Source organism: Acinonyx jubatus, chromosome D1 (genome assembly GCF_027475565.1).
Source record: "Acinonyx jubatus isolate Ajub_Pintada_27869175 chromosome D1, VMU_Ajub_asm_v1.0, whole genome shotgun sequence".
Lineage (NCBI taxonomy): Eukaryota > Metazoa > Chordata > Mammalia > Carnivora > Felidae > Acinonyx > Acinonyx jubatus.
In genome coordinates, this window is record NC_069390.1 from 51,478,016 (window position 1) to 51,499,568 (window position 21,553).

The window sequence follows — 21,553 nt, forward strand, 5'->3', positions numbered from 1 at the left end:
GTGGTGGATGCAGAAAAGCTTAATTTGGAGGGTGGAGAATCAGCTGCCTAAATAGGTCACATTTCTTTGCTGCTTCACTGCCTTCTCTCTTAGTCTCCCTAGGTGCCTTATTCCTCCTCCTGGCCCTCTGTCTCTTTGATTCCTCTTATGTTTTTTTTTCCTCTGTAGGCCCTGGAAGCCCAAGTGTTGACTCCTCTTCTGTGGTGACAGTGCCCCGGCCCTCCACACCGTCTCGTCTGGCCCTCTTCCTGCGACAGCAGAGTCTGGGTGGCTCGGAATCCCCAGCTCCAGCCCCTCGCTCACCAGGGCTTGCTGCATCCCCAGCCTCCAGCCCTGGCCGACGGCCCAGCCCTGTGGAGGAGCCTGGTGAGCTGGAAGACAATTACCTGGAGTATCTGCGTGAGGCGCGCCGTGGTGTGGACCGGTGTGTCCGAGCCTGCCGTACCTGGTCTGCCCCCTATGATGGCGAGCGGCCCCCTCCTGAGCCTAGTCCTGTTGGCTCCCGGACTAAGAAACGCAGCCTACTGCCTGAGGAGGACAGGGACAATGTGGGGGAAGGGGAGGAGGAAGAGCTGGGGAGTGGAGGGCTTTCTGGGGGTACAGGGGAGGGCCCTGGCCACCTGCCCCCTCCCCAGCTCAATGGGGTGCCAGGACCATGGCCTGAGGGGGCCAAGAAGGTTCGTCGGGTGCCTCAGGAGGGGGCTGGGGAACTGCTAGAGAGCACCTCCGAGGGCATGGCAGGACTAGAGGGCTTTGGGCAGGAGCTCCGGGAACTGGAGGTGGCATTAAGCAATGGGGGGGCTGGCTCAGAACCCCCGCTAGAGCCTCCACTACCTCTTGAGGAGGAGGAGGCCTATGAGAGCTTCATCTGTCCCCCTGAGCCCCCCGGCCCCTTCCTCAGCAGCCCATTGCGGACGCTCAACCAGCTGCCAAGCCAGCCCTTCACTGGTAAGCTACTTAGCCTAGGCCTTCCCCTTTGCGTACTCTTTGCATGTATTCAACATGTTTGTGCTGATTTCTGAGACTTCTTTTCCATGTCATTTCCATGTACTTGCCTAGCTCCTCATCCATTTTGCTTGGATCCCTTCCAGATACATGTCATACTTGGGTCTCTGTGTCTGTCTATATGTCTTCCATGCTTGTGCTGGTTTGAGTATTAATTTATGTCTGAGCCTTGTATGTTCTATGTGCATGTTCCTCCTCTTCCCTAGTCTGGCCATTTCCTGAGATTGTGATCAGGATGTGTTTGGTGTTTCCTGGTAAATCACAGCAATATATCTGAACAATACATATGGAGGACATATGTGGTGTTCTGTATGTGAGGCATCTGTAAGCCATGCTGTTCCATGCTGTTCCCACCCGTATATTTGTCTGGGTGTTGGGTCTCCTATCAACTTTTCTGTGACCTAGGATAATCTCTTCTGGCGTTCTTCCCCCTACTCTGCCCTGGCCTCCTTTCTTCTCCTAGTCTCTTTAGAGAAGGACTCAATTTCAGGTTTTTGCTGTTTTCTGTCCTTGTACCTTGTTGGTTGCTATAATTACCCAGTAAGACTTTCTTATAGACTCATCATTAGTAGTAAGGACTGAAGCAGATAGAGTGAAATGCCTCTTTGAGGGCAAATGAGAAAAGTGTAGCTCTGATCTCCCCAACTGAGCTCTTCTGGTCTTTCTAAAGACCCTGGAGTTAGACCTGACCTGAGTGACTGGGCTAACTCCTTTTTGTTTTTATTTGAGATCCAGCTTTACCATCCCAGCTCTTATCTGGTTCTTATCCTTACTCCCCACCTCACTCTAGGGGGAAAACAAACAAACAAAATACACCACCTCTGAGAAGCAGTGTCTAGACACACCTTGAGTTAGTGTCCCTTCATATCATTGACGCGTGTAAACCACTTACTGTGATGCTGGTACCTTGGGAGAACTCAGCACGTGGTAGCTTTTTACTAGGATTGTCATCTTTTGGCTGCAAGGCAGATATAAGTTGACCAAGGTATATGCCCATCTTCTGGTTGTTTGTAGTCAAGTTATTGTGCCTTGAGCAGTACATGTCCTAACTGGGCCTGGGATATGCTGCCATCCTGCTTGCATAGCATCAAGGCTTCTGCTCTAGAGTCACAACAACTCCGTCTTGCAGACTACAGAAAATGTGTTTCCATTTATTTAAGCTTTGCTTCTTCCTGCTCAGTACCATTAGAAGGTGGTATGCAGGTTTTACCACATTCTTGAAACATTAATTGAAGCTGTGTCCCTTTTCTTCTTTGTAAACTCTTCTGAGCTTTTTGAATTTTCTCATGTAAGAAAGCCCCAGGAAATGAGAGAAACAGAAGGACAGAGTTATGGGGTGTCTTAGGACCCTGTTAAGCTAGAGTTGTATGGAGCTAAGGCCAGTCACGTGCATTTGGAGTGGAGAATGTTCTAGGATCTTTTTTGGAATTCATTGCCTCTTTCCCTTTGTTGCTCTCCTGTCTCAGTTCATGGTGCATTTCTTAGGTTTAATCCCTTTCCCTTACAGATCACTGGTCAGACAGACTGATGGCTCTAGAGTCCTCCTGCTGGTGATCTGGCTCAGTTGAGGCCACTTCTCCCAGTAGATCATTCTAATCCCTTCTGTTATCCTCTCACCCAGCAAAGAGTCTGTTCTGAGTCAGTTTTCTCTGGCTCTGAACTAAACTTTTTTCTATAAATTCTCTTCTACCTTCTTGGTTCCCAGTTCCTGAACACAGCTGATTTCTTCTTTGGGGCTCCCAGAGATTTCTCCCCTATCTTTTAAGTTGGCCTTCGTAGTTACCTTTGTCTTTGTTACAGTTCATTCTTGCTTTCTTTCTGATCCAGGTGTAGTGTTATCCTCTGTCTTGTGTGTAACCTGATTCTTCTTTTGGTCCTAATCACTTTCTTGCTTGTTCTTTCTTCTGTTATGTCTCTTGGGTGAAACTTTTTAAAATACTGAGAGACATTATGTAGTGTATAGTTATTACTGAAAACTTATGATTTGCTACATTTTGGGCTAACTGCTTTATAGGAATATTTCTTTGATCTTTTTAATAACCCTGTGAGGTGGGTATATTTTATTTTGTTAAGTAGGACACTATGCTTAGAGAATTTTGATTCATCCAGCAGCTTAACTAGTAAAGGATAAAGCTGGAATTTGAAACCAGGTCTGTCTGACTCCAGAGCCTATGATCTGGCTCTTCATCCTGAGTGTAAAGCTGGCGTGTGGACTTTTGGGTCCACATGGCATCTACCATTTCATCTCTTCCAGAGTAGGTGATCATAGGATACTTAAATATAACCCAGACACTGACATACAAATGATTTTCATCTAGTGGCGGGGGGTCTCTCGGTTTTGGGAGGAATGCGTGTGATGTGCATTGTGTTCAGGCCTTGTATCCTTGTGCCCAACCTCCCCAGGCCCCTTCATGGCTGTGCTCTTTGCCAAACTCGAGAACATGCTGCAGAACTCCGTCTATGTCAACTTCCTGCTGACGGGGCTGGTGGCCCAGCTGGCCTGTCACCCCCAGCCCCTGCTCCGCTCTTTCCTGCTCAACACCAACATGGTCTTCCAGCCCAGTGTCAAGTCCCTGCTGCAGGTGTGCGATGCATGCATGCATGGGTGCGTCCAGGCTCCATGGTGGGCCAGGCCCGCAGCTGGAGTGACCCTGGGGGGGCTGGGAACAGGCCCAGTGGGATTAGAAAGGACCATCAGTGTAGAGCCACACAGAAATGTCATGAAGTTGTGCTTCATAGGTGCTGGGTTCTGTGAAGAATAAAATTGAGAGCTTTGCGGCCTCCCAGGAGGACTTCCCAGCACTGCTATCCAAAGCCAAGAAGTACCTCATTGCCCGTGGCAAGTTGGACTGGGCCGAGGGCCCTGCAGCAGGACCTACCCCCCGCCGCTCCGATCCCCTAGGTGAGGCCTACCCCACCACTCCAGTCCTCTTCCTATCTTCCCTAGATAGCTAATTAGCCCAGGTTAATTGAACTCTTATTAAGGGTGAAACCTTGTGCCATGAACTGAGGAGTTGTAGAAAATTGAGTCTTGATGTTTGTCCTGTGGCTTCTGGTCACAGGATAAAATACAGTTGTGTCCTCTAAGAGCCAAATCAGCAGCACTAGCAAAAACTGCTGAAGTAGTAAGACAGGCAAGGGGACAGAGTAGTCTCTAGGTTGAGGTATTGTTACAGCTTGGGAACAGGAATGGCATTTGACATGGTTCTTGAGATAGATAAGACTTGGGTAGCCAAAGGAGTGGGATGGCTTTTTTCTTTTGTCCAGGCAACAGCACGAACTATTTTGTTGGAACAGGGGATTTGGAATGTGGTGAAACAGTTGGCAATAAGGCTGGAAAGATGTGGCCAGAGTTCAGATTAGGTTCTCAAATTAGGAGTTGGACTGGGTAGAAGTTGTGATCTTTTGGGCAGTGAGAACCCACTGGAGGTTCTTAGATATGAGAGTGGAGAGATAAGCATATTAGTTCATGTGCTAAGTGAATTGGAGCCAGGAGAAAATAGAGTCAGGAGGCTTCTGCTGAAATGCATCTGTGACCTGCAAGGCTTGAATTAGAATAGTGGGAACAGGAAGGAAGAATTTGATAATGTGGAAATGAAAAGGAAGTCTTGGCAGAGTTTGGTGAATGGTTGTGAGGCACAAGGAGGAAGGAAGAGTTAAATGTGACCATGCAGTTTTAAATCTAGATCTTCCATCTGCAAGTGTCTGAGCATTTGCTGTATGTACTAGCCATTGTCTTTGGTACAGGCTACTCAGGGAGGTATAAGATGAGACCTCTGCTTTTAAAGAGCTGACAGTCAGTCTGGAGAGTGACTAGAGAAATGTCATAACTGGGAAAGCAAGGTCCCAAAGGTGGTGGAATAGTGGGATCCATTGCACCAGGAAAGGATTAACTTTGGGCAGGAAAAGATTTTTTTTCCTCCTTTTGAGGCAAATGAGGATAGATCAAAGGAGGAAGTGATATGTACCCATGGAGTTGTGAGGTGTGGAGGGAAAAGTCAGGAAATTGAAGTCCTTTATTTGCTAATCAAAGTAGGAAGGAAAATAATATGCTAAGAGCAAGAGAGCAGGGGTGAGATGGAGGTATGAGAGATGTGGGTTGGGAAGACAGTACCAGAACGGTTATTATAGTTCCTTAGCATGATTTCCTCATGTGAAGATGTCTTATTTCCATAGTGCTAGCATTGTGTTCACTGTAGAATAAATAAGAGTCTAAGCCCTTGAGCTCACAGATTACTGTATGAGATAGAAGACCTATATATAAACTAGAAACAAGTTATTACAGTACAGTATGATAAAGGCAGTGAAATGGGAAGTCAGTGGAGGGCAAATCAGAGGTTTTTCAGAGGGGTGGGGATAATAAGATTAGGCCAAGGATGATGAAAACAGTGGGGAGAGCAAAATTAAGACCTAGAAGGCTACAAAAGCAAGAAAGAAGCCTGGAGGGTTCCAGGAAGAGCAGATCTGTGTGGGCACAAAAGCAGGAGTGAGTGTAAAGAGTTTGGAGAAGGGGTTAGAGGGGGCATGTGAGCCTGGTTGTGAAGGGTTCTGAATGCCGTATTTAGTTGGCCTGTACAGCGTACCTCTGTAGCCAGTATTAGAGATAGAGAGTGGGAACTGTAACATGATCTAGAGACTAGATCCCTAGAGTCTAGGCCCTAGAGATGGGACAAAGATCCAGAGACAGGAATCTAGGAAGAAAATTAGGAGAGACAGCAGTGTTTTAAATGGTTCCTTTGAGTCTAAAGTGAGGTGAAGTTTGTCTGGCCATGTGAAGTTGCCTAAACTGACATGAGGTGGGAGTAGGCTTTGGTGGATCTAGGAGAGAGACTGGTGGTTGGCGAAGTGATGGCACAGGAGATCAGATTCTGGAGGGATAGTGGAGTATGATGGAAGTGGTAAAGCCCCTGGACTGTGATTGGATATACGCCCTGTAGGTGTTGAAGGAGTAGAGGCTGTGGGTCCTGTGTTATAGATAGTTCAGGAGCATAAGATATGCCTGTGTTATGGACTGAGGAGAAATAGCTTAGTGATGGTAGAATAGCGATTGGAAAGGGAGGAGCAGTTAGAGAGTCCCTCAGGGTGAGAGGGCATGGAGAAGGGGTCTTGGTTGGGAATGAAGCAGTTGTGTTGACTGACCGAGAAGACTAAGGGTGATGGTTGGCTTGGTGGGGAGGCTGGATGGAGGGAAAAATGCTGGGCAGGCAGCATTTTGGTTTTAGAGTCCTAGTCCAGATTACTGTGAACCCAGGGAGGGGGGCATCTCTCAGACCGAGAGAGCATGCCTTACCCCAGCACCTTCACGATCCCTGATACCCATTTATTCCCAGTGAAGAGCCGGAGGCCATCCTTGGGGGAGTTGCTCCTGCGGCATGCACACAGTCCAACCAGGGCCCGGCAGGCGGCACAGTTGGTTCTTCAGCCTGGGAGAGACGGCGCAGGACTTGGCCTAGGTGGGGGCTCCCCTGGGGCTTCAACTCCGGTTCTACCCCCTCGGGGTGGGGCCCCTGAGCGCCAAGGTGAGGCTCTGCGAGTCAAGAATGCTGTCTACTGTGCAGTCATTTTCCCTGAATTTCTCAAGGAGTTGGCTGCCATTTCCCAGGCCCATGCTGTCACCTCGCCTTTCTTGTTGGATACTTCAGAGGAGGGATCTGGTCCTCCTGTCTCAGGCTTCGGGCCCCTCAATCCTTAACTTTCTTCCATGGACAATCAGGGCCTCCAGTGGCCTGGGCTGGGGCCGGGGTATAGGCTCCTTTTTATGTTTGGAGGCAGTGGTAAGAGGACTTTTTAATTTATTTCTGATGAATGTTTTATGGAGAACTTGTTGCAATATGTATAAAAGGGAAATCTCTATTCTCTGCTCATTCTTCTTTCCCACCCTTTTTCTCTGGGGCTGGGGCCCCAGGAAGGTTGTACATAAATAGGAGGTCAGGGGTATTTTCTCTCTCATGAGGACATTGGTTTTAAGGTTTTAAGGTGCTTCTTACACCGTTAAAGGGTGAGGGGGTCATGGAGCCTAGGGGAAAAAAGTAGGGACTCTTCTCCAGCCCCAAGACGGAAGAAGCAGCATGGGCCCAGGATGGTTTGGGGGAGCAGCAGCTGATGTTTATTGGGGACCAGTAGCTGATGTTTATTGGGGACCAGTATCCCTATGCCAGATCTTGGGGGCCTTGCCCCCTGAATCTCTCGCCTCAGCTTCATTCGTCGCTGTCGAACTCTGAGGACAGACCCTGCAGCAGGGGCAGGGACATGGAGTGCCGGTCGGGGTCCCCGGGGCCCCCACCCTGGACTCCTGGTGCGGGGCTGCGGGGGCTGAAGAGCCAGTTCTCTGCCAGGGTTGGGGATAGTCACAGCTTGACTCATGCCCTGGTCTTTCTGCCTTCCTGGTCCCTCCCTCTGGCCCTCTGTGCTGTGCCCACCCCCTCACCAGGATCATGCTTCCATCTCACCACCCCTGGCTCCCTCCATCCCCTTCACCAGGATCTGGTGTGGTGTTAGGGGTGCCCCACACATTCCTGGGGCACACATTCCTATATTCCCCATGCCCTCTCCCTCCACCAGATCCCATCCGTCTCAACTTCATATCCCCTAGCAGTACCTGACAGCATCTGGGGCCCCCTGCGGAAAGGGTTTCGGCCCTTGTAGGAAAATCTGGTGGGTCTGCCTTCTGGCCTTTCCTGAGGAGGTGGTGTAGGTGTGGCTGGGGCAGGTGGGGGCACATCAGTAGCTTCAGGGGTGTCGGTAGGGGTTGACATGGGGGCCAGAGGTGGCATGATCCCAAGGTTGGGTCTGACCCAGTTGGCCCCATGGGGCAGTGGATCTTTGGTCAGAGGCTTCTGTGGTCCCAGCACTCCTTTGGGCTGCAGTGAAAACTTGAGGCAGGAGAAGGCAACAGGCAGGGACCGTTGTAACCGGAGCAGCTGGGGCTCTTGGGCTGTAGGCAACAGCCCCAGCTGCAGCCAGGAACAGGAGAAGACCTGGTAGATGACATAGATGCTGTGGGTGCTTCGGAGCCAGGGAAGATTTTGCTGTAGGCTCACCTGAGCTGGTGGCAGCAGCAGGAAGGCCACCTTCTTGCGCAGACCACCCATGTGCAGGCGGATCCTGCAGGGCTGCCCATCCAATAGTCGCATTTCTTCATAGGCTATCTCTTCCCGGCCGTTTGGTGAGTATTCCCGAGTGCAGTGGGCAAAGGCACCCTTAGATCCTACCTGCTCCAGGAGGTTTGGTAGTGGCCCTACTGGTTGTAGTGCCCGCCGACCCTGCCGACTTGGTAAAGCCAGGCGTATGTGGGCTGGTCGGGACTGCTTCACTAGCACACCCAGTAGGTCATAGCAGGCTGCATCCGACAGGAAAGGTACTGCCACTACATTGGGCCCAAAGCGCTCCTCGATAACCTGCAGATGGCCAGTTTATAGGTCAGGGACTGAGTTAGGGTCAGGAGTTACCTGGTAGCCTACTCTAGATGGACCCTCCTGCTGTTCCCTGTGCAATTACATCTCTACAATGTGCTCAGACGGCTTCCTGCTTATTTCCTAGTTCTCTCCTGTAGCAAAACCTTGAATATACTGTGTGCCAGACCCTGCTGGATATTGGGAATACATAAAAGCATGAGATTTTGACCTTATCCTATTATAGCCCGGTCTGATGGAGGAGACAAATATGTACACAGTAGTCAGCTAAGTAAGATAATAGAGAACACGGGTGTGGAGGAGACAGGTAGTGATTTAACAGCTTTTTTCTTTGATAGAAGAGGATCAGAGAAAGTTTCTAGGTGGTAATACATGAGCTTTGAAGGAATCAGCTAGGTAGGAGGATGGTCAATCCAGGGAGAGGATACAACCAGTTTAAAAACCAGAATTTATAAACTAGGTGGGGCACATTCAGGAACACGTAATTTCCTTGCACTTAAGCATAGGGTATGAAGAGGGACAAGCACACAGCAACTAGACTGAAAGATCTTGTTTGTATGCAATGTGACAGGAATTTGGTCCTGAGGGCAATGGAAAACCACTTGAAGGGCTCTGGGCAAGAGAGGCAAGATCAGAAAGGCTCTTTAGAAAGTTAATTTTGAGTAGGAAGACAAAATAAGGGGAGAGAAAGATCAGTTAAGAGTATTGTAATACTGCAAGCAAAACATGGTGAGGCCTTCAACTAAAATAATGGGGGAAGATATTTAGGTTATGGAATTAGTAGAACTTGATCACTTTAAGGAATGTGAGAAAAGGAATCCTGAAGGATAAGTTATTAGATGATTGATTGGGTGGGTGATGTCATTCACCACAAATGGGTACACAGAAATAGGTTGGAATGACTGTTCTTAAACATTTTCTGTCCTAACTGCAGGAGAGAGTTCCTTTAGGGATTTGAGGCCTCATCTTTGAAATGCTGGTTCTTCTAGTACGCTTTCAGGGATTCTAGTTCCTCTAGGTTTTGTCCTTCTTGTCTTGGCCTTTTTTGGTTTGGTTAACCCAGTTCTGGAAAGTTTAACTTCATGACCGACTGGGAAATCTTGTACGATCCTTTCTAGTATTTGTACTTAGATATGATCTCAACTCATCAAAGATACTGCTAGCTCAGACTTCTGGCTCTGTGGTCTGCTAGCCAGTACATAAAATTCCTTGTTTGGATTCCTTTCCTGTTTGAGACCCGTTCTGTTTTCAGAATAGCATTTTTGCTATGTTCTACTGCCCTTCCTCAGCTCCCAATTCCTACATGCCTGTCCCCTGGCCTTGCCCAGTTTGCCAGCCTTCTGGTAGAGTTCATCAATGATCCCTTATGGTCAATCTGCTTTTTGCTACATAGAACTGTTTTTGGAAGTGCTGCCCCATAGCATAAGAGGAGGGAGGGTCGCTAACTGATCAAGTTGTGTCTGCACTATGGACAAGCTGAAGTAGCTTGAAGAGTACTGTCTTTTGTCGCCTGGCCAGGGAAATACATGGTGCTTTTTCTTTTTTTTCCATTTGAAATACTAGTGTTTATCATGGTGCTTTTTCTTGATCTGCATGGAAGAATTTCCCATAATTCCTCTTCTTTGCTTCATTGGGACATGAAATACTTTATTTTTGGTGGGGGCATCAGGCGGAAGAACAGTTCTCTGAGAAGCTCTGAGAAGGGCCAGTTGGGTTACCAGGGGTGAGAGCAGAGCATTGGTGGGTTGGCATTTTTGTTTAGAATATTCTTCCCCATGACAAAGAAAGCATAGTGACCAAATATAACTTCAGAATCCTACCCTAGCTGCTCCTTTGGTCCCTAGGATCCTATACAAATAAGACAAATAGGAGTGTCTCCAGGAGGTACCTCTTTAGTGGGATTTTGACATTTAAAATACCTGTTCTTATGGTCCAAGTTTCTGATCAGGTGAATCCCTGATTTAGCTGGAGGGTTTTTCCCAGAATAGACATGAATTTGCCATGGTGGGGAGGTTTATAGGCTCTTTTTCTTACCCTTGAGGCCCCCAGTGGTTATCCTAAAATAGGGAAAATAGGGCACTCAGTTCTATGCCGGGGGACTGTTCTTTGTAGAGTCACCATGTGAGACCACTACCTGTTCCCACTGCACCTTTACTTCTGGGTAAAAGTTCTGTGGAACATAGAAGCCTGCAAATTTAGATTTCCCAGGGGCAGCCTGGGAAAGTGAGGTTGGAAAACTTTCTTCCTGGGTATACCTCGGCTGGTATGAATTCTGAATGAGGAGACTTCAAGCCATATTTTGGTTAACTGTATGTTCTACAAAGTGCCCAATAAACTATCAGTTCTGGAGAGAGGAAACCAGGTTACTTAGAGGTGTCCTGCTCCTTGAATTTGCCACATATCACCAGTGATTTATTGTGTATCTACTTTGCCTTTCCTGACAATTTTCCATTTAAATAGGGAATTTTTCTGATGCTCAGAGATGTAGCTGTCTGCTGGTTGATGACCGCATTTACTTTCATCTTAATGAAATGCTTGATCTTGTCCAGGACCAACCTGCTGAAGCTAGGTACTCTGATATTTGTGAGGGCTTGGCTCTCCTGTTTCTGCTTCCCTGGGAAGCTGACCTTTGTGGTGAGCTCCATTTCTAATGGGAGCTATATCTATTAAGGCTGTTTGAGTCTAGTAGGCACTACTTTAAGATGGTTGTTTTAAACTTGATAGAAGGGCTGCCTTCTATGAGTGCTTTAAATTCACTGTCCTTCAGATTATGTAACCAGAACCTGATCCCTAAATTCTCCAAATTCAGAAATTGTGGCCATCTAGATTTGGCAGGGGTACTTGCAACTCAGAGCTGACATCTGCCTGCTCCTGAAAATCTCCATATTTGGCTCAAAACCCAAATTTCTCATTTTGTGGATGTTAAGGTGGAGGGGGTATCTGTGAAGAAGTCCAAGCTTTTTTAGAAAGCTTACAAGGCCCTTCATGATCAGCCTCTGTACCTCTTTGACCTCATTTTCACCACTACTCATGTGAACTCTGCTCTACAGACTATTTGAGTTCACAAATATGCAATTTTTTTAAATCCTCTCCTGGCTTTTGCATATGCTGTACTTTTAATTATACACTGTTCACTCGCTCACCCACCCACCTGCTCACTAACTCATTTAGGTGTTTATTAAACATTCCTCTTTCCTCTATGTGAGAATAATTCCCACTTGCCTAGCTAGAACGTCACTCTCTCCAGGAAGCCTTCCTGACCTCATAAGTCCTACCCTGACTTAGCACTTGTCTCTGTTCTCAGAAATTCTTACTGCCTTTGAAGGAACTTCTTGCTGTTTTTTGCAATTGTGATTAAATTGGACAGTGTGTACAAAGCAGTACAGTGTCCAGCGTGTAAGTAAGCACTGAGTAAATATTATTATCTTCAAGCTACCCACCACTTCCTACTCATAAGTTGCTCAGACCCATCTAGGTCACACTTTGTTCCTTTCTCTTTAGCTCTCTTACTTTATCCTTGATGAGGGTCCAGGTGGCATCAGCTTCATCCAGTGTCAGCAGGTGGGGGGTACCAACCAACATGGTGGGGTATGGGAGAGGTTAGGCAGGGCAGTGGCTGCTGCAGGAACCCCAAGCTGCCCAGAGAGGTGAGGCCCCAGGCCTTAGGCTTTGACCTACTATAGCATGAGGTCATAGAGGTCCTACTAGATAATGGGGCTTTGGGTGAGGGGAGGGCGGTCACTTTCCTAGCCTCACTATATGCACAGCATGAGTCCATACCCTTGAGTCACTTATCCATTCTCCTCCTTAGGGGAGGAAAATGCAGGGGTGCTTGAGTGCATTTGTGTGTGTGTGTGTGTGTGTGTGTGTGTGTGTGTGTGTGTGTGTGTGTAGTTCTTGGTCTGAGTTCTTAAAGGAAGCAGAATCAGGCTTCCCCCTTCAGCAGCCTTATTGAATCAATTTGCTGTGCTGCCTTATTAGCTGCAGGTGACTTCTTCATGAGGTTGGATAGGGGTCCTGAAGGACACACTGGAAGTATAGATCAGGACTTAGACTGAGAACCAAGCAGTAGTTCTTAACCTTGGTCATACTTTGGAATTACCTAGGAGCTTTAAAAACTATAGATGCCTGGATCCTACCCCCTGAGATTCTAATTTAATTGGTCTGGAGTGTGCCTGGGCATCAGGATTTCTAAAAGCTCCTCAGGCAATTCTGATGTACAGCCTAGGTTGAAACCCATTATTAATGAGTGGGTTACAATTGCAATGAATACCAGGTGTATGTGTAGGAGGGTGTCATGCTGAGTGGTGACAATGTGGAGGATGAGAATCTAATTGGGACAATGTTGCCTTAGTAACTGGAGAGGACTTTCAGGAAGCCAGAATTACCCAGGTAAATTTGAGGAAATTTTTCTTCATGCACCACTCCATGTCCTAGGGAGATCTGTGTCTGTTTGGCACTTACCTACTGCAGCCCTAATCTATGTGTGATTTCCCCTTGTGTCTCTGTCCAGAGATCTCAACCTGGTGTTTGCTGGAGAAGAAGAGTGTTTTTTCCTCAGAGAAGAACCACTCTGGAGAGCCTTTCTAGTAGCTACTCTCTGACTCTGCCTCTTATCTGTCTAAAGAGTCTTCTCTTGAGTCCCTTTTGAGAGTCTCCTGCATGCCTAGGAAGACCACTTCTGTATGGGGAGCATCCTTTCCTATGCTGGCCCAGCATGTAGAGCTGTCCCATAAAGTCGGTCATCGTCTGAGCTGGCTGAGGTATGAATATGAGGCACAGGGAATGGTCCTACATGATGTTACTGGCCTCAGGGTAGGTTAGAGCTAAGGGTATATATATATGGGTGCTCGGTCTTTAAACAAAGGTTTGGCTCTGGGCATGGGACTGCGCTCCAGGAGAGGAATTAATATCAAATATCCCATGTTAGAAGCTATGCCAAACACTCTGAATCTGTTATGTTGGTTAATCCTTTTAGTAACCTCTTGAAGTAGGTACTATTATTTCCTCATTTTACAAGTGAATTAAAAGGCTCAGAGAGGTTAAGTAAATTAGTGCAAGGGATACACTGAGTTAATGGAGGATCTGGGATTCAAGCCTAAGTCAGCCTGATTCCAGCTTTTTTTTTTTTTTTAAGTTTTTTTTTTTTAAATGTTTATTTATTTTTGAGACAGAGAGAGACAGAGCATGAACAGGGGAGGGTCAGAGAGAGGGAGACACAGAATCTGAAACAGGCTCCAGGCTCTGAGCCGTCAGCACAGAGCCTGACGCGGGGCTCGAACTCACGGACCGTGAGATCATGACCTGAGCTGAAGTCGGACACTCAACCGACAGAGCCACCCAGGCGCCCCTGATTCCAGCTTTTAAATTAAAATTTAAATGGTAGTCCCTTTTTGGTGAAGGGAGAAACTGCTGTGTTCCTTCTGCTCTCGAGTGTGTGGTGGGAGGGTGCCTGCCCAGTGAATGTTCAAAGTGGTGTAGTGAAAAGGAAGTGGGCAAGGTGAGAGAAATGCTTCAGAGACCAAACCAGAAACCCCAGGCTCCTTGTCAGGACAAGCACAACCAAATCTCTTCCTCTAGTGCCCTCTTAGCCCTATGCCAGGAGGGATTATCTGGTATAGCATAGTTGGCACCTCTGTTCCCTCCAGAAGGGAATCCTGAGTGAGGTAGACAGCAGTGGGGAGAGAGACATACACTAGGACAAGGCACACAGATGTGGGGCAATACAGACAGTGCAGGGAGGTAGAGATGCAGAGGTCCGGAGACAGGAGTTACTGATAAACACGGGTATCCAGATCCTGATGGGGTTCCAGAATGAGAAGGGGGTGGAGGGTAGGGATAGGGATGATGGGCTGTTGGTGAAATGTGATGAGAATCTCAGATTCTCATCAGGGGGGCTCAGAGGGGAAATTGGGTACAGATGAACTCTCAGCCAGAAGCCCATATCTTCTGTTTTGCTGATGATCATGATTCTTTAGGCTCCCTGCATTCCACACTTTCCTACCCTGACATTAAGTGAGACTGTATTTCACTTTGGCTCAGAGTCTGAGACTGAAAGTTACTGAAGGAAAATAGATGACAACTGAGTGCTGGATGGAGTTGATGAGCCTCAGGACTGGGCTGTTCGGGCCATAGCCTGCTCATGGGGTTGCCTCCAGTGTGGCACATTCGGGGGTTTCCCTGGACACAGATCATCTGCAACGTATCTGAGTGGCGACTGGACCGGACAGCATGAGAAGAGAGGGGCTGGTTATTTAGGGAACATGAGGTTCTCTGCAAGAGGCTTCAGGGCAGTATAGAATCGTGTTGATAGTGAAGACTTCCAAGGGATAAAGAGCCCTAACTTCTCTCAGGCTATAGGGATAAGTGTACAAATCCCAAATCCCTTATTTGAAACCTCCAGGGACAGATGTGTTTTGGACTTCAGAATTTTTCAGATTTTAGAAAGGGATATAGTGCCTTTATTGTATATAAAGGAGTACTCCACTGAGGTTTAGGACAGTGCCCTATAATCAAACACATCAATATTTCTGCAGCTAAATGTATGAATATTCACACCAAGTGAAATACATAAATACTATAGATACCATCGTGATGTTTCAGGTCAGGTTTTTGGCCAAAGTTATGAAAAAAACATTGTTTCTTCAAAGATTTTTTTATTTTGGAATTGTGGATAAGGGATTATGCGCTTAGAATTACTCTCAGGTTTTGTGAGGAGTAGGGGATTGCTGGTAGTCTTCTGAACACATCACATGGTAGGTATGTGTGTGCTCTCCATCCAGACAAAATACTAATGTCCAAGGGTGTGGATTTTTGGCTTGAAGAAAGTTCTTGCAATGAACAATGCACAACCTTGGACTCAGCTGCGCTGGGAAGCTGTGCACAACCAGGGAATGAAGGTGCCTTAGACAAGAGGTTTCCTGTGGTGGGAAGGTGACAGAATTCATTGCTTGTGAACATTGGCTGCATAGGATTTCCCTTTTTCGTGTACCAGAGGGGAGAGGCAAAAAGTGTGTGCGTGTGTATGTGTGACACAAGACTGTCACACGTACATTTCTTTATAATAATGTTGTAATAAATATCTTACTGCATACATCTTTGTTCACATCTCTAATTATTTTGTCAGGATAGATTTATCAAAGAGGAATCCCTAAGAGAAGGATATGGACATCTTAATGACTCAGTTCCAATTAGGATTAGAATTTTGTCATAATTATCCACAAAATCATTGCCTGAGGAATTTTTTTAACTCAGAACTTCATGAAAAAGATTAGTCTTGGGAATGACTGAGGCCACAAAGGAAAACTGTCAATCTTCTCAATGTGACAACACCTCTGAAAATCACGCAGAGCTTCTGGGCTTTCTCTTTAGCTCCTTGTTAGTGAGGACCTGGTGAGACCCCATGTGGCCCTGAGAAGATGTCACCTGCCTTTTCAGATTTGCAGCCGCCTGTTCTGTGTGCTTTCCCGTGGTACTTGGTCCAGCTGTTTTGCTGAGTGGTTAGCATTGCACTTGGCTTCAGGTCCTCATGGCTGACTCCAATACCTGCAGTTATGATAGTTTTCCCAAAGAGCTTGGGTCTGCCTGTGCAGCCTGCAGCTTTCCATGACCTTCTAAAAGTGAATTCCTGCTTTTTGTCTGAAATTATATTCATTCTGGGCTCCATGCTGGTGTGAAAGATCTTTTGCACAATGTCCCTTCCATTGTAATCTTAGCTGAAGGTCAATCCCCTGTTACACCATGTGTAATATCTCTATTCTCTGGTAGCCACAGCAGTGTGAAATATTCCTATACCAACATCCTGTGCTTCTAGTGATGTTGGCCAGTCCAAATGGGGGTGCTGATGTAGATTTTATTTGGGAATTCAACACTCTTGGCTGAGGATGCAGAGAAGAGCAAATTGGTAAGAGACCATAGTGACTAGACCTCAGGCAAGCAGGTAAAGTGGCTACAATGATTTCCTGGGATATCAGAATTTCTTTAAAAAAATTTTTTTAAGTGTTTATTTTTGAGAGAGCATGAGTGGGGGGTGGGGTACAGAGAGAGACGGAGGCACAGAACCTGATGTGGGCCTCAAACCCACAAACTGTGGGATCAAGACCTGAGCTGAAGTCTGATGCTTGACCAACTGAGCTACCCAGGTGCCCCTCAAAATCTTTAAGTTGGACCTCTGACTCCTAAGGGAGAGTTCTAGCCATTAATTCTTGAGATATTGACAGGAGAGTGGAGGTAGGGGAAATAGACCCTAACCCATGAAACCAAGGGGATTCTCTGAACTAGGAATGGCCAATTTTGGGACCCCTATCTGGACACATTATCCAGATTCTCAGAATGTGGGGAATAAGCCTGTAACTTCTTCCCTAAGGACAGAATCTGGTTCCAGGAATGAAGAGGGCTTTGAACCCAGAAAACTACCCAAGCACTTTCCTCCAGAGGCAGCTTCACTCTTCCCAGGTCCCCAGGTCTAGAATCAATAGAGGAGCTTTTGTGTGGAGACATGGGCAGACTTAGGTTAAAATAATGGAAGGGGTAGGAAAGGAAGTTTTCTTTAAGTTAAATCTTGTGTACTATAAGCCATGGTAATTCCTGATTTTATTTTCCTGCATGGTAACATGTAGCCCCCTGCCTCCTGCCTCCCAAGCAAGATATGTGGATAGACCAAAGTCTGCAGATGCTAGCGATATGTGTTGTAGAGGCTTCACAGCAAATAATTTATTGAGTGATTATCACAGTCATATGTAGACAGTGGGACAAAGAAGACATAATCCACACCTCCAGGCCCTGGACTCTTCTGAATATTCCTTCACCTCCACCACCAGGCTCCATTGTTTTTTTTTTTTTTTTTTTTTTTTTTTTTTTCCCATTAGAACTGGCTTTTTCTGAATGTGAAGATTTCCAGGAGTCGGTCCCTGATTTGCTTGGTGCGGACCCCATAGATGAGTGGGTTGAGGGCAGGTGGCAGCAGCAAATAGATATTAGAGAGAAGGATGTGTATGGGCTTTGGGACAGTGTGACGACCAAAGCGATGTGTGAGGTAGGAGAAGAGACCAGGTACATAGAAGGCCAGAATGACACATATGTGGGAACTACATGTGCCAAAGGCCTTAGCACGGGCCTCCTGGGTAGGCAGCCGCAGCACAGCATGAGCAATGAGCCCATAAGAGCCAGTGATGCCCAGGATATCTATACCAGACACAGCCAGTGAAAGTGCCAGCCCATACAAATTGTTGGCCCGTGTGTTGCCCACCACCAGTTCTACCACCGCCATGTGTGCACAGTAGGCATGGTCTATGGTCTTGGCTTGGAAGTGCTCAAATCGTGCCACCAGCAGAGGGAAAGGCACAACAATAGCCACAGCTTTCAGTGCCAGTGCCAGGACTGCATAGCCTACACGGGCTTTGGTGACTAGGAGAGGGTAGTGCAGTGGACGCCCTACTGCCACGGCACGATCACAGGCCATGGCCAGCAGTACGCCAGATTCTACAGCAGTCAGTGCATGAACAAAAAACATCTGGACCAGGCAGGCACTGTATGGCACAGGCCGGGGCCCAAGCCACAGCACAGCAAGCAACCCTGGGGCTATAGATGTAGCTAAGCCCAGGTCTGTGGCTGCCAGTGCGGCCAGGAGTAGAAACATGGGCTGCTGCAGTGTGGAATCTATCTGCACCAATGTCAGCAGTGCTCCATTGCCCAGCAGGGCCAACAGATACATGGGCCCGAAGACCAGTGTCAGCCAAGGCTGGGCAGGCCCTAGCCCTGGAATGCCAGTCAGTATGAAGAAGGTTGGGCATGGGAAGGTGGAGTTGGAATGTGGACCTTCTGCCATCCTGTGGAGGGGGCAAAGCTTTAGGGTTCATGGGGGCATGACTCCTGAAAGGGGAAGGATAAAGGGAGAGATTTTGGGGGGGTATCACAGCGGCAGAGACCCATCCATGGAGTATGTGTAGGGGTAGTGCAGGGTTGGGGGACCACAGGGTTATACCTTTGGTTGGGGGTTTTGACAGATAATCAAGGTCACTACACTAACTTGGATGGGAGAATCCTTTGTGCCTGAAAGCCCATGAGTGTCATAGGGGGAGACCAGGGGAGACACTGGTCATGAGGAAGGAGGGCCTCACTGCTGCAGTGGCTGGTACAGTTGGAGGTCAGCTGAGAGCTGTGGCTGACATGAAAGATTTTCTTCCTTAGGATCCAAAGTAGAGTCCATCTCAGTCTCTGTATGATGGGGAGAAAGCCAGAGCTGGTTGGGTATCAGGTCCCAGGCTGCACTGTCCTTGACTGTATATGCTTAGGCAGAGTTTCTGGGCCTCAGTTTCCTCAGCTCTACAATTGGGGTGGGCACAGTAGTTGCAGTGTTGTCCATCTTTAACATTCTGGGCATCAGCCCTGGAGAAGAAAGTACAGAGAAAAGGAGAAATAGGAGGGTGAGGAAGATGGGACTGAGTGGAAATGGAAGCCTGATGTGACCAGAGAAAATCTGGTGGGTTTTGGGGGTGCTTACATTATTTTTAACTTGATACTTAAGTAGTAAACTTGAACACCAGCTGGAGGTTTGAAGTTGGGCCTAGGAAGGAACAGAGAAAGAGAGAAATGGCAGCAAAAAAAAAGGAACTTCTCTGACTCCCTACCTTCCTCATGATCCAGAAGGGGGTCCCGCTAAAGTCTTATTTCTGGGGTGCCAGAGGGAGTGGAGGTGACAGAGGGGGAGGAAATGGCACTCAACCCAGAGTAGCAGCCATACGTGGAAGAAGCATCTCTGACGTTGGAGGAGGCAGGGTGAGTAGAACTGATTCCACGCAGACTCTAGCTTACTGAAGATTAATAAACATGGAATGGATAAATGAATGAGGAGGAAAACACCAGCAGAAGACTTGACTGGAGAAAGATCCTGTGCACTGGGTGTTGGCAGCTTCTCTTCACCTTGACCAGTGCCTTTGGGGCCCTTTATGAAGCTGTTCCACTGGCTTCCCTCAGGGCCCTTACCCCTCCCACCTGTGCCACATTAACTCTTCCCTGTGCTGCCTCCTAGCTCTGTGCTGACAGGTAACTTCAGGAAGTAGAGCAAGGAGGCAGAGATGGGGGCAGCAAGGAAAGAAACAGACTCCCTGAAGTCTGGAGAGAAGACCTTGCTATATTCTTGAATAGCATGTGTCCCCCTCTGTTGTAATTACTTTTCTCTCTCTCTCCCACTAGGCTGAGTTACAGGCAATGCTTCTTATTAGCCAGTATCTCCACTGCTCATCACAGTACCTGGCATGTCGTTGTCCATGAATATATATTTATTGCTTTTATTTGTGTGACAGTACTGCTGGCCCAAACAGCATTTGTTTGCTGACCAACATGGGCTCCTACAGTTTCAGGAGCCTTAGGTATCTACGGAGATGAGAAAGAAAGACATACCATCAACCCCGAGTCCACTGGGTATGATTCTGCTCTAACGAGGCAGAGCCTAAAAATCACCACGCTATACAAAATAATGCAGGAAAAAACAGGACTTGCGGGAAAGGTGGCAGTAGGGCACAACATTCCAAAACATCGCCAGTGACACATTTAAAAAAAGGATAGGACCCTAATCAAAATGGTGGTACCGTTCTACATATGTTAGCTGGTTAGAAAGCACATAAACACACCAGTAACTATGACACATTACCTTGAAAAAGACAAGGAGTTTTCCTTGTGGAAACACTAGAAACAGCTTGTGAATAACTGAGAAACGGTAGAAGGGGAGACTACGGGAGTCCCCCTTATCTGTGGTTTCGCTGCTGCAGTTTCAATTGATTGCCCGCTGCCATCAACTGCGGTCTGGAAGCAGATGATTCTCTTTCTGACGAATCGTCAGAAGGTCATCTGTAACCTAACGCCACGTCACAATGCTGCGTCATTCCCCTCACTTTGTGTCCTCACGCATTTTATCCTCTCACGCATCATCACAGGAAGAAGGGTGAGTACAACACAGTAAGAGAGAGACCACATTCACATAACTTTTATTACAGTATATTATAACTATTAGTTATTATGGCTAGTCTCTTGCTATGCCTAATTTATAAATTACACTTTGGCATAGGTAATGCATGTATAGGAAAACACAGTACAAGGCATACCTCGTTTTATTGTGCTCCGCTTGATTGCGCTTCACAGAGCATGGTTTTTACAAATTGAAGGTCTGTGGCAACCCTGCTACTAGGGAGTCTATCGCCATTTTTCCAACAGCACTTGTTCACTTTGTGTCCTTGTCACGTTTTGGTAAATTTTGCAGCATTTCAAACTTTTTCATTATTTAAAAAACTTTTTTTTTAATGTTTTTTTTTTTTTATTTTTGAAAGGGGGGAGGGGCAGAGAGAGAGAGAGAGAGAGAGAGAGAGAGAGAGACACACACACACACAGAATCCAAAGCAGGCTCCAGGCTCCTTCGCTGTTAGCACAGAGCCCAAGGCGGGGCTCGAGCCCATGAACTGCAAGATCATGACCTGAGCTGAAGTCAGACACTTAACTGACTGAGCCGCCCCGGGCACCCTGCAAACCTTTTCATTATTATTATATTTGTTATGTTGGTCTGTGGTCAGTGATTACAACTCACTGAAAGCTCGGATAATGGTTAGCACTTTTTAGCAATAAAGTTTTTAAATTAACGTTCTCTGCATTTTTTTTTTTTTAGACCTAATGCTATTGTACACTTACTAGGCTACAATACTGTGTAAACATAACTTTTATATGTACTGGGAAACAAAAATTCATTTGACTCTATTGCTATATTTGCATTAACTGTGGTGGTCTGGAACTGAATCGGCAGTATCTCTGAGGTATGCCTGTGTATATAGTTTGGTACTATCCATATTTTCAGACATCCACTGGGGATGTTGGAACATATAACCTGCACATAGCAGGGGACTACTGAATCCGAAATTGGGTGGAATGTTCTAACACCAGATGTGGATGAGTGGGGTTCATAACCTGAGCCGTGATAGGTGTTTTAGGTGTGTGGATGTTGGATTTTCCTTTGCTGCTATGTTCAGCAGTTTTGAATGCAGTTTTGTGCATTCACCTAGTTTCTGGCAGAGGGAATCATACAGTAAACAAATATGAAATTCACTCAGTTCCAACTTAGTTGCCTAATGTAGCAATTGGTTGGAACAAAT

At 46.9% G+C, this 21,553-nt stretch overlaps 3 protein-coding genes across 20 annotated transcripts in view; 1 reads left to right on the forward strand and 2 right to left on the reverse strand.

Annotated features, from left to right (window-relative positions):
• The window catches only part of FHIP1B (FHF complex subunit HOOK interacting protein 1B), a 166,270-nt gene extending 150,760 nt beyond the window's left edge, over positions 1-15,510 (forward strand). For 8 of the 13 annotated variants that reach the window (XM_053203562.1, XM_053203563.1, XM_053203565.1 and 5 more), the window contains 4 exons: positions 169-948; positions 3,409-3,587; positions 3,745-3,907; positions 6,336-6,858. In XM_053203562.1, coding sequence (XP_053059537.1) covers positions 169-948; positions 3,409-3,587; positions 3,745-3,907; positions 6,336-6,697 — 1,484 coding nt within the window. In that variant the 3' untranslated portion in view covers positions 6,698-6,858. Of the gene's footprint in view, positions 1-168; positions 949-3,408; positions 3,611-3,744; positions 3,908-6,335; positions 6,859-12,930 lie in introns of those variants that run through there. The other 5 variants (XM_053203569.1, XM_027052804.2, XM_053203570.1 and 2 more) reach the window with 3 other exon arrangements.
• CD1H11orf42 (chromosome D1 C11orf42 homolog) lies at positions 6,982-12,120 on the reverse strand. Of its 2 annotated transcripts, none has more exons than XM_027052805.2 (3): positions 11,928-12,120; positions 7,604-8,402; positions 6,982-7,235 (listed from the first exon to the last, which is right to left on the reverse strand). In XM_027052805.2, exons 1-3 carry the CDS (start codon positions 11,997-11,999, stop codon positions 6,997-6,999), a joined length of 1,110 nt encoding a protein of 369 aa, XP_026908606.2. In that variant the 5' UTR covers positions 12,000-12,120; the 3' UTR covers positions 6,982-6,996. The 2 variants fall into 2 exon arrangements, with proteins under 2 accessions (XP_026908606.2, XP_014934781.2); XM_015079295.3 differs by having other exon boundaries at positions 7,111-7,333; positions 11,928-12,109.
• LOC106981170 (olfactory receptor 52W1) lies at positions 15,417-20,257 on the reverse strand. 5 transcript variants are annotated; one of them, XR_008290485.1, is made up of 4 exons: positions 20,068-20,256; positions 18,919-18,981; positions 17,190-18,803; positions 15,417-16,294 (listed from the first exon to the last, which is right to left on the reverse strand). XR_008290485.1 is itself a non-coding variant. In XM_053203576.1 (4 exons), exon 4 carries the CDS (start codon positions 18,241-18,243, stop codon positions 17,281-17,283), a length of 963 nt encoding a protein of 320 aa, XP_053059551.1. In that variant the 5' UTR covers positions 18,244-18,803; positions 18,919-18,981; positions 19,668-19,790; positions 20,068-20,257; the 3' UTR covers positions 17,044-17,280. The 5 variants fall into 5 exon arrangements, 3 of the variants coding, with proteins under 3 accessions (XP_053059551.1, XP_014934782.1, XP_026908608.1); XR_008290486.1 differs by having other exon boundaries at positions 18,536-18,803; positions 20,068-20,251; XM_053203576.1 differs by lacking the exon at positions 15,417-16,294 and adding an exon at positions 19,668-19,790 and having other exon boundaries at positions 17,044-18,803; positions 20,068-20,257.
• Between the last annotated feature and the right edge of the window lie 1,296 nt (positions 20,258-21,553).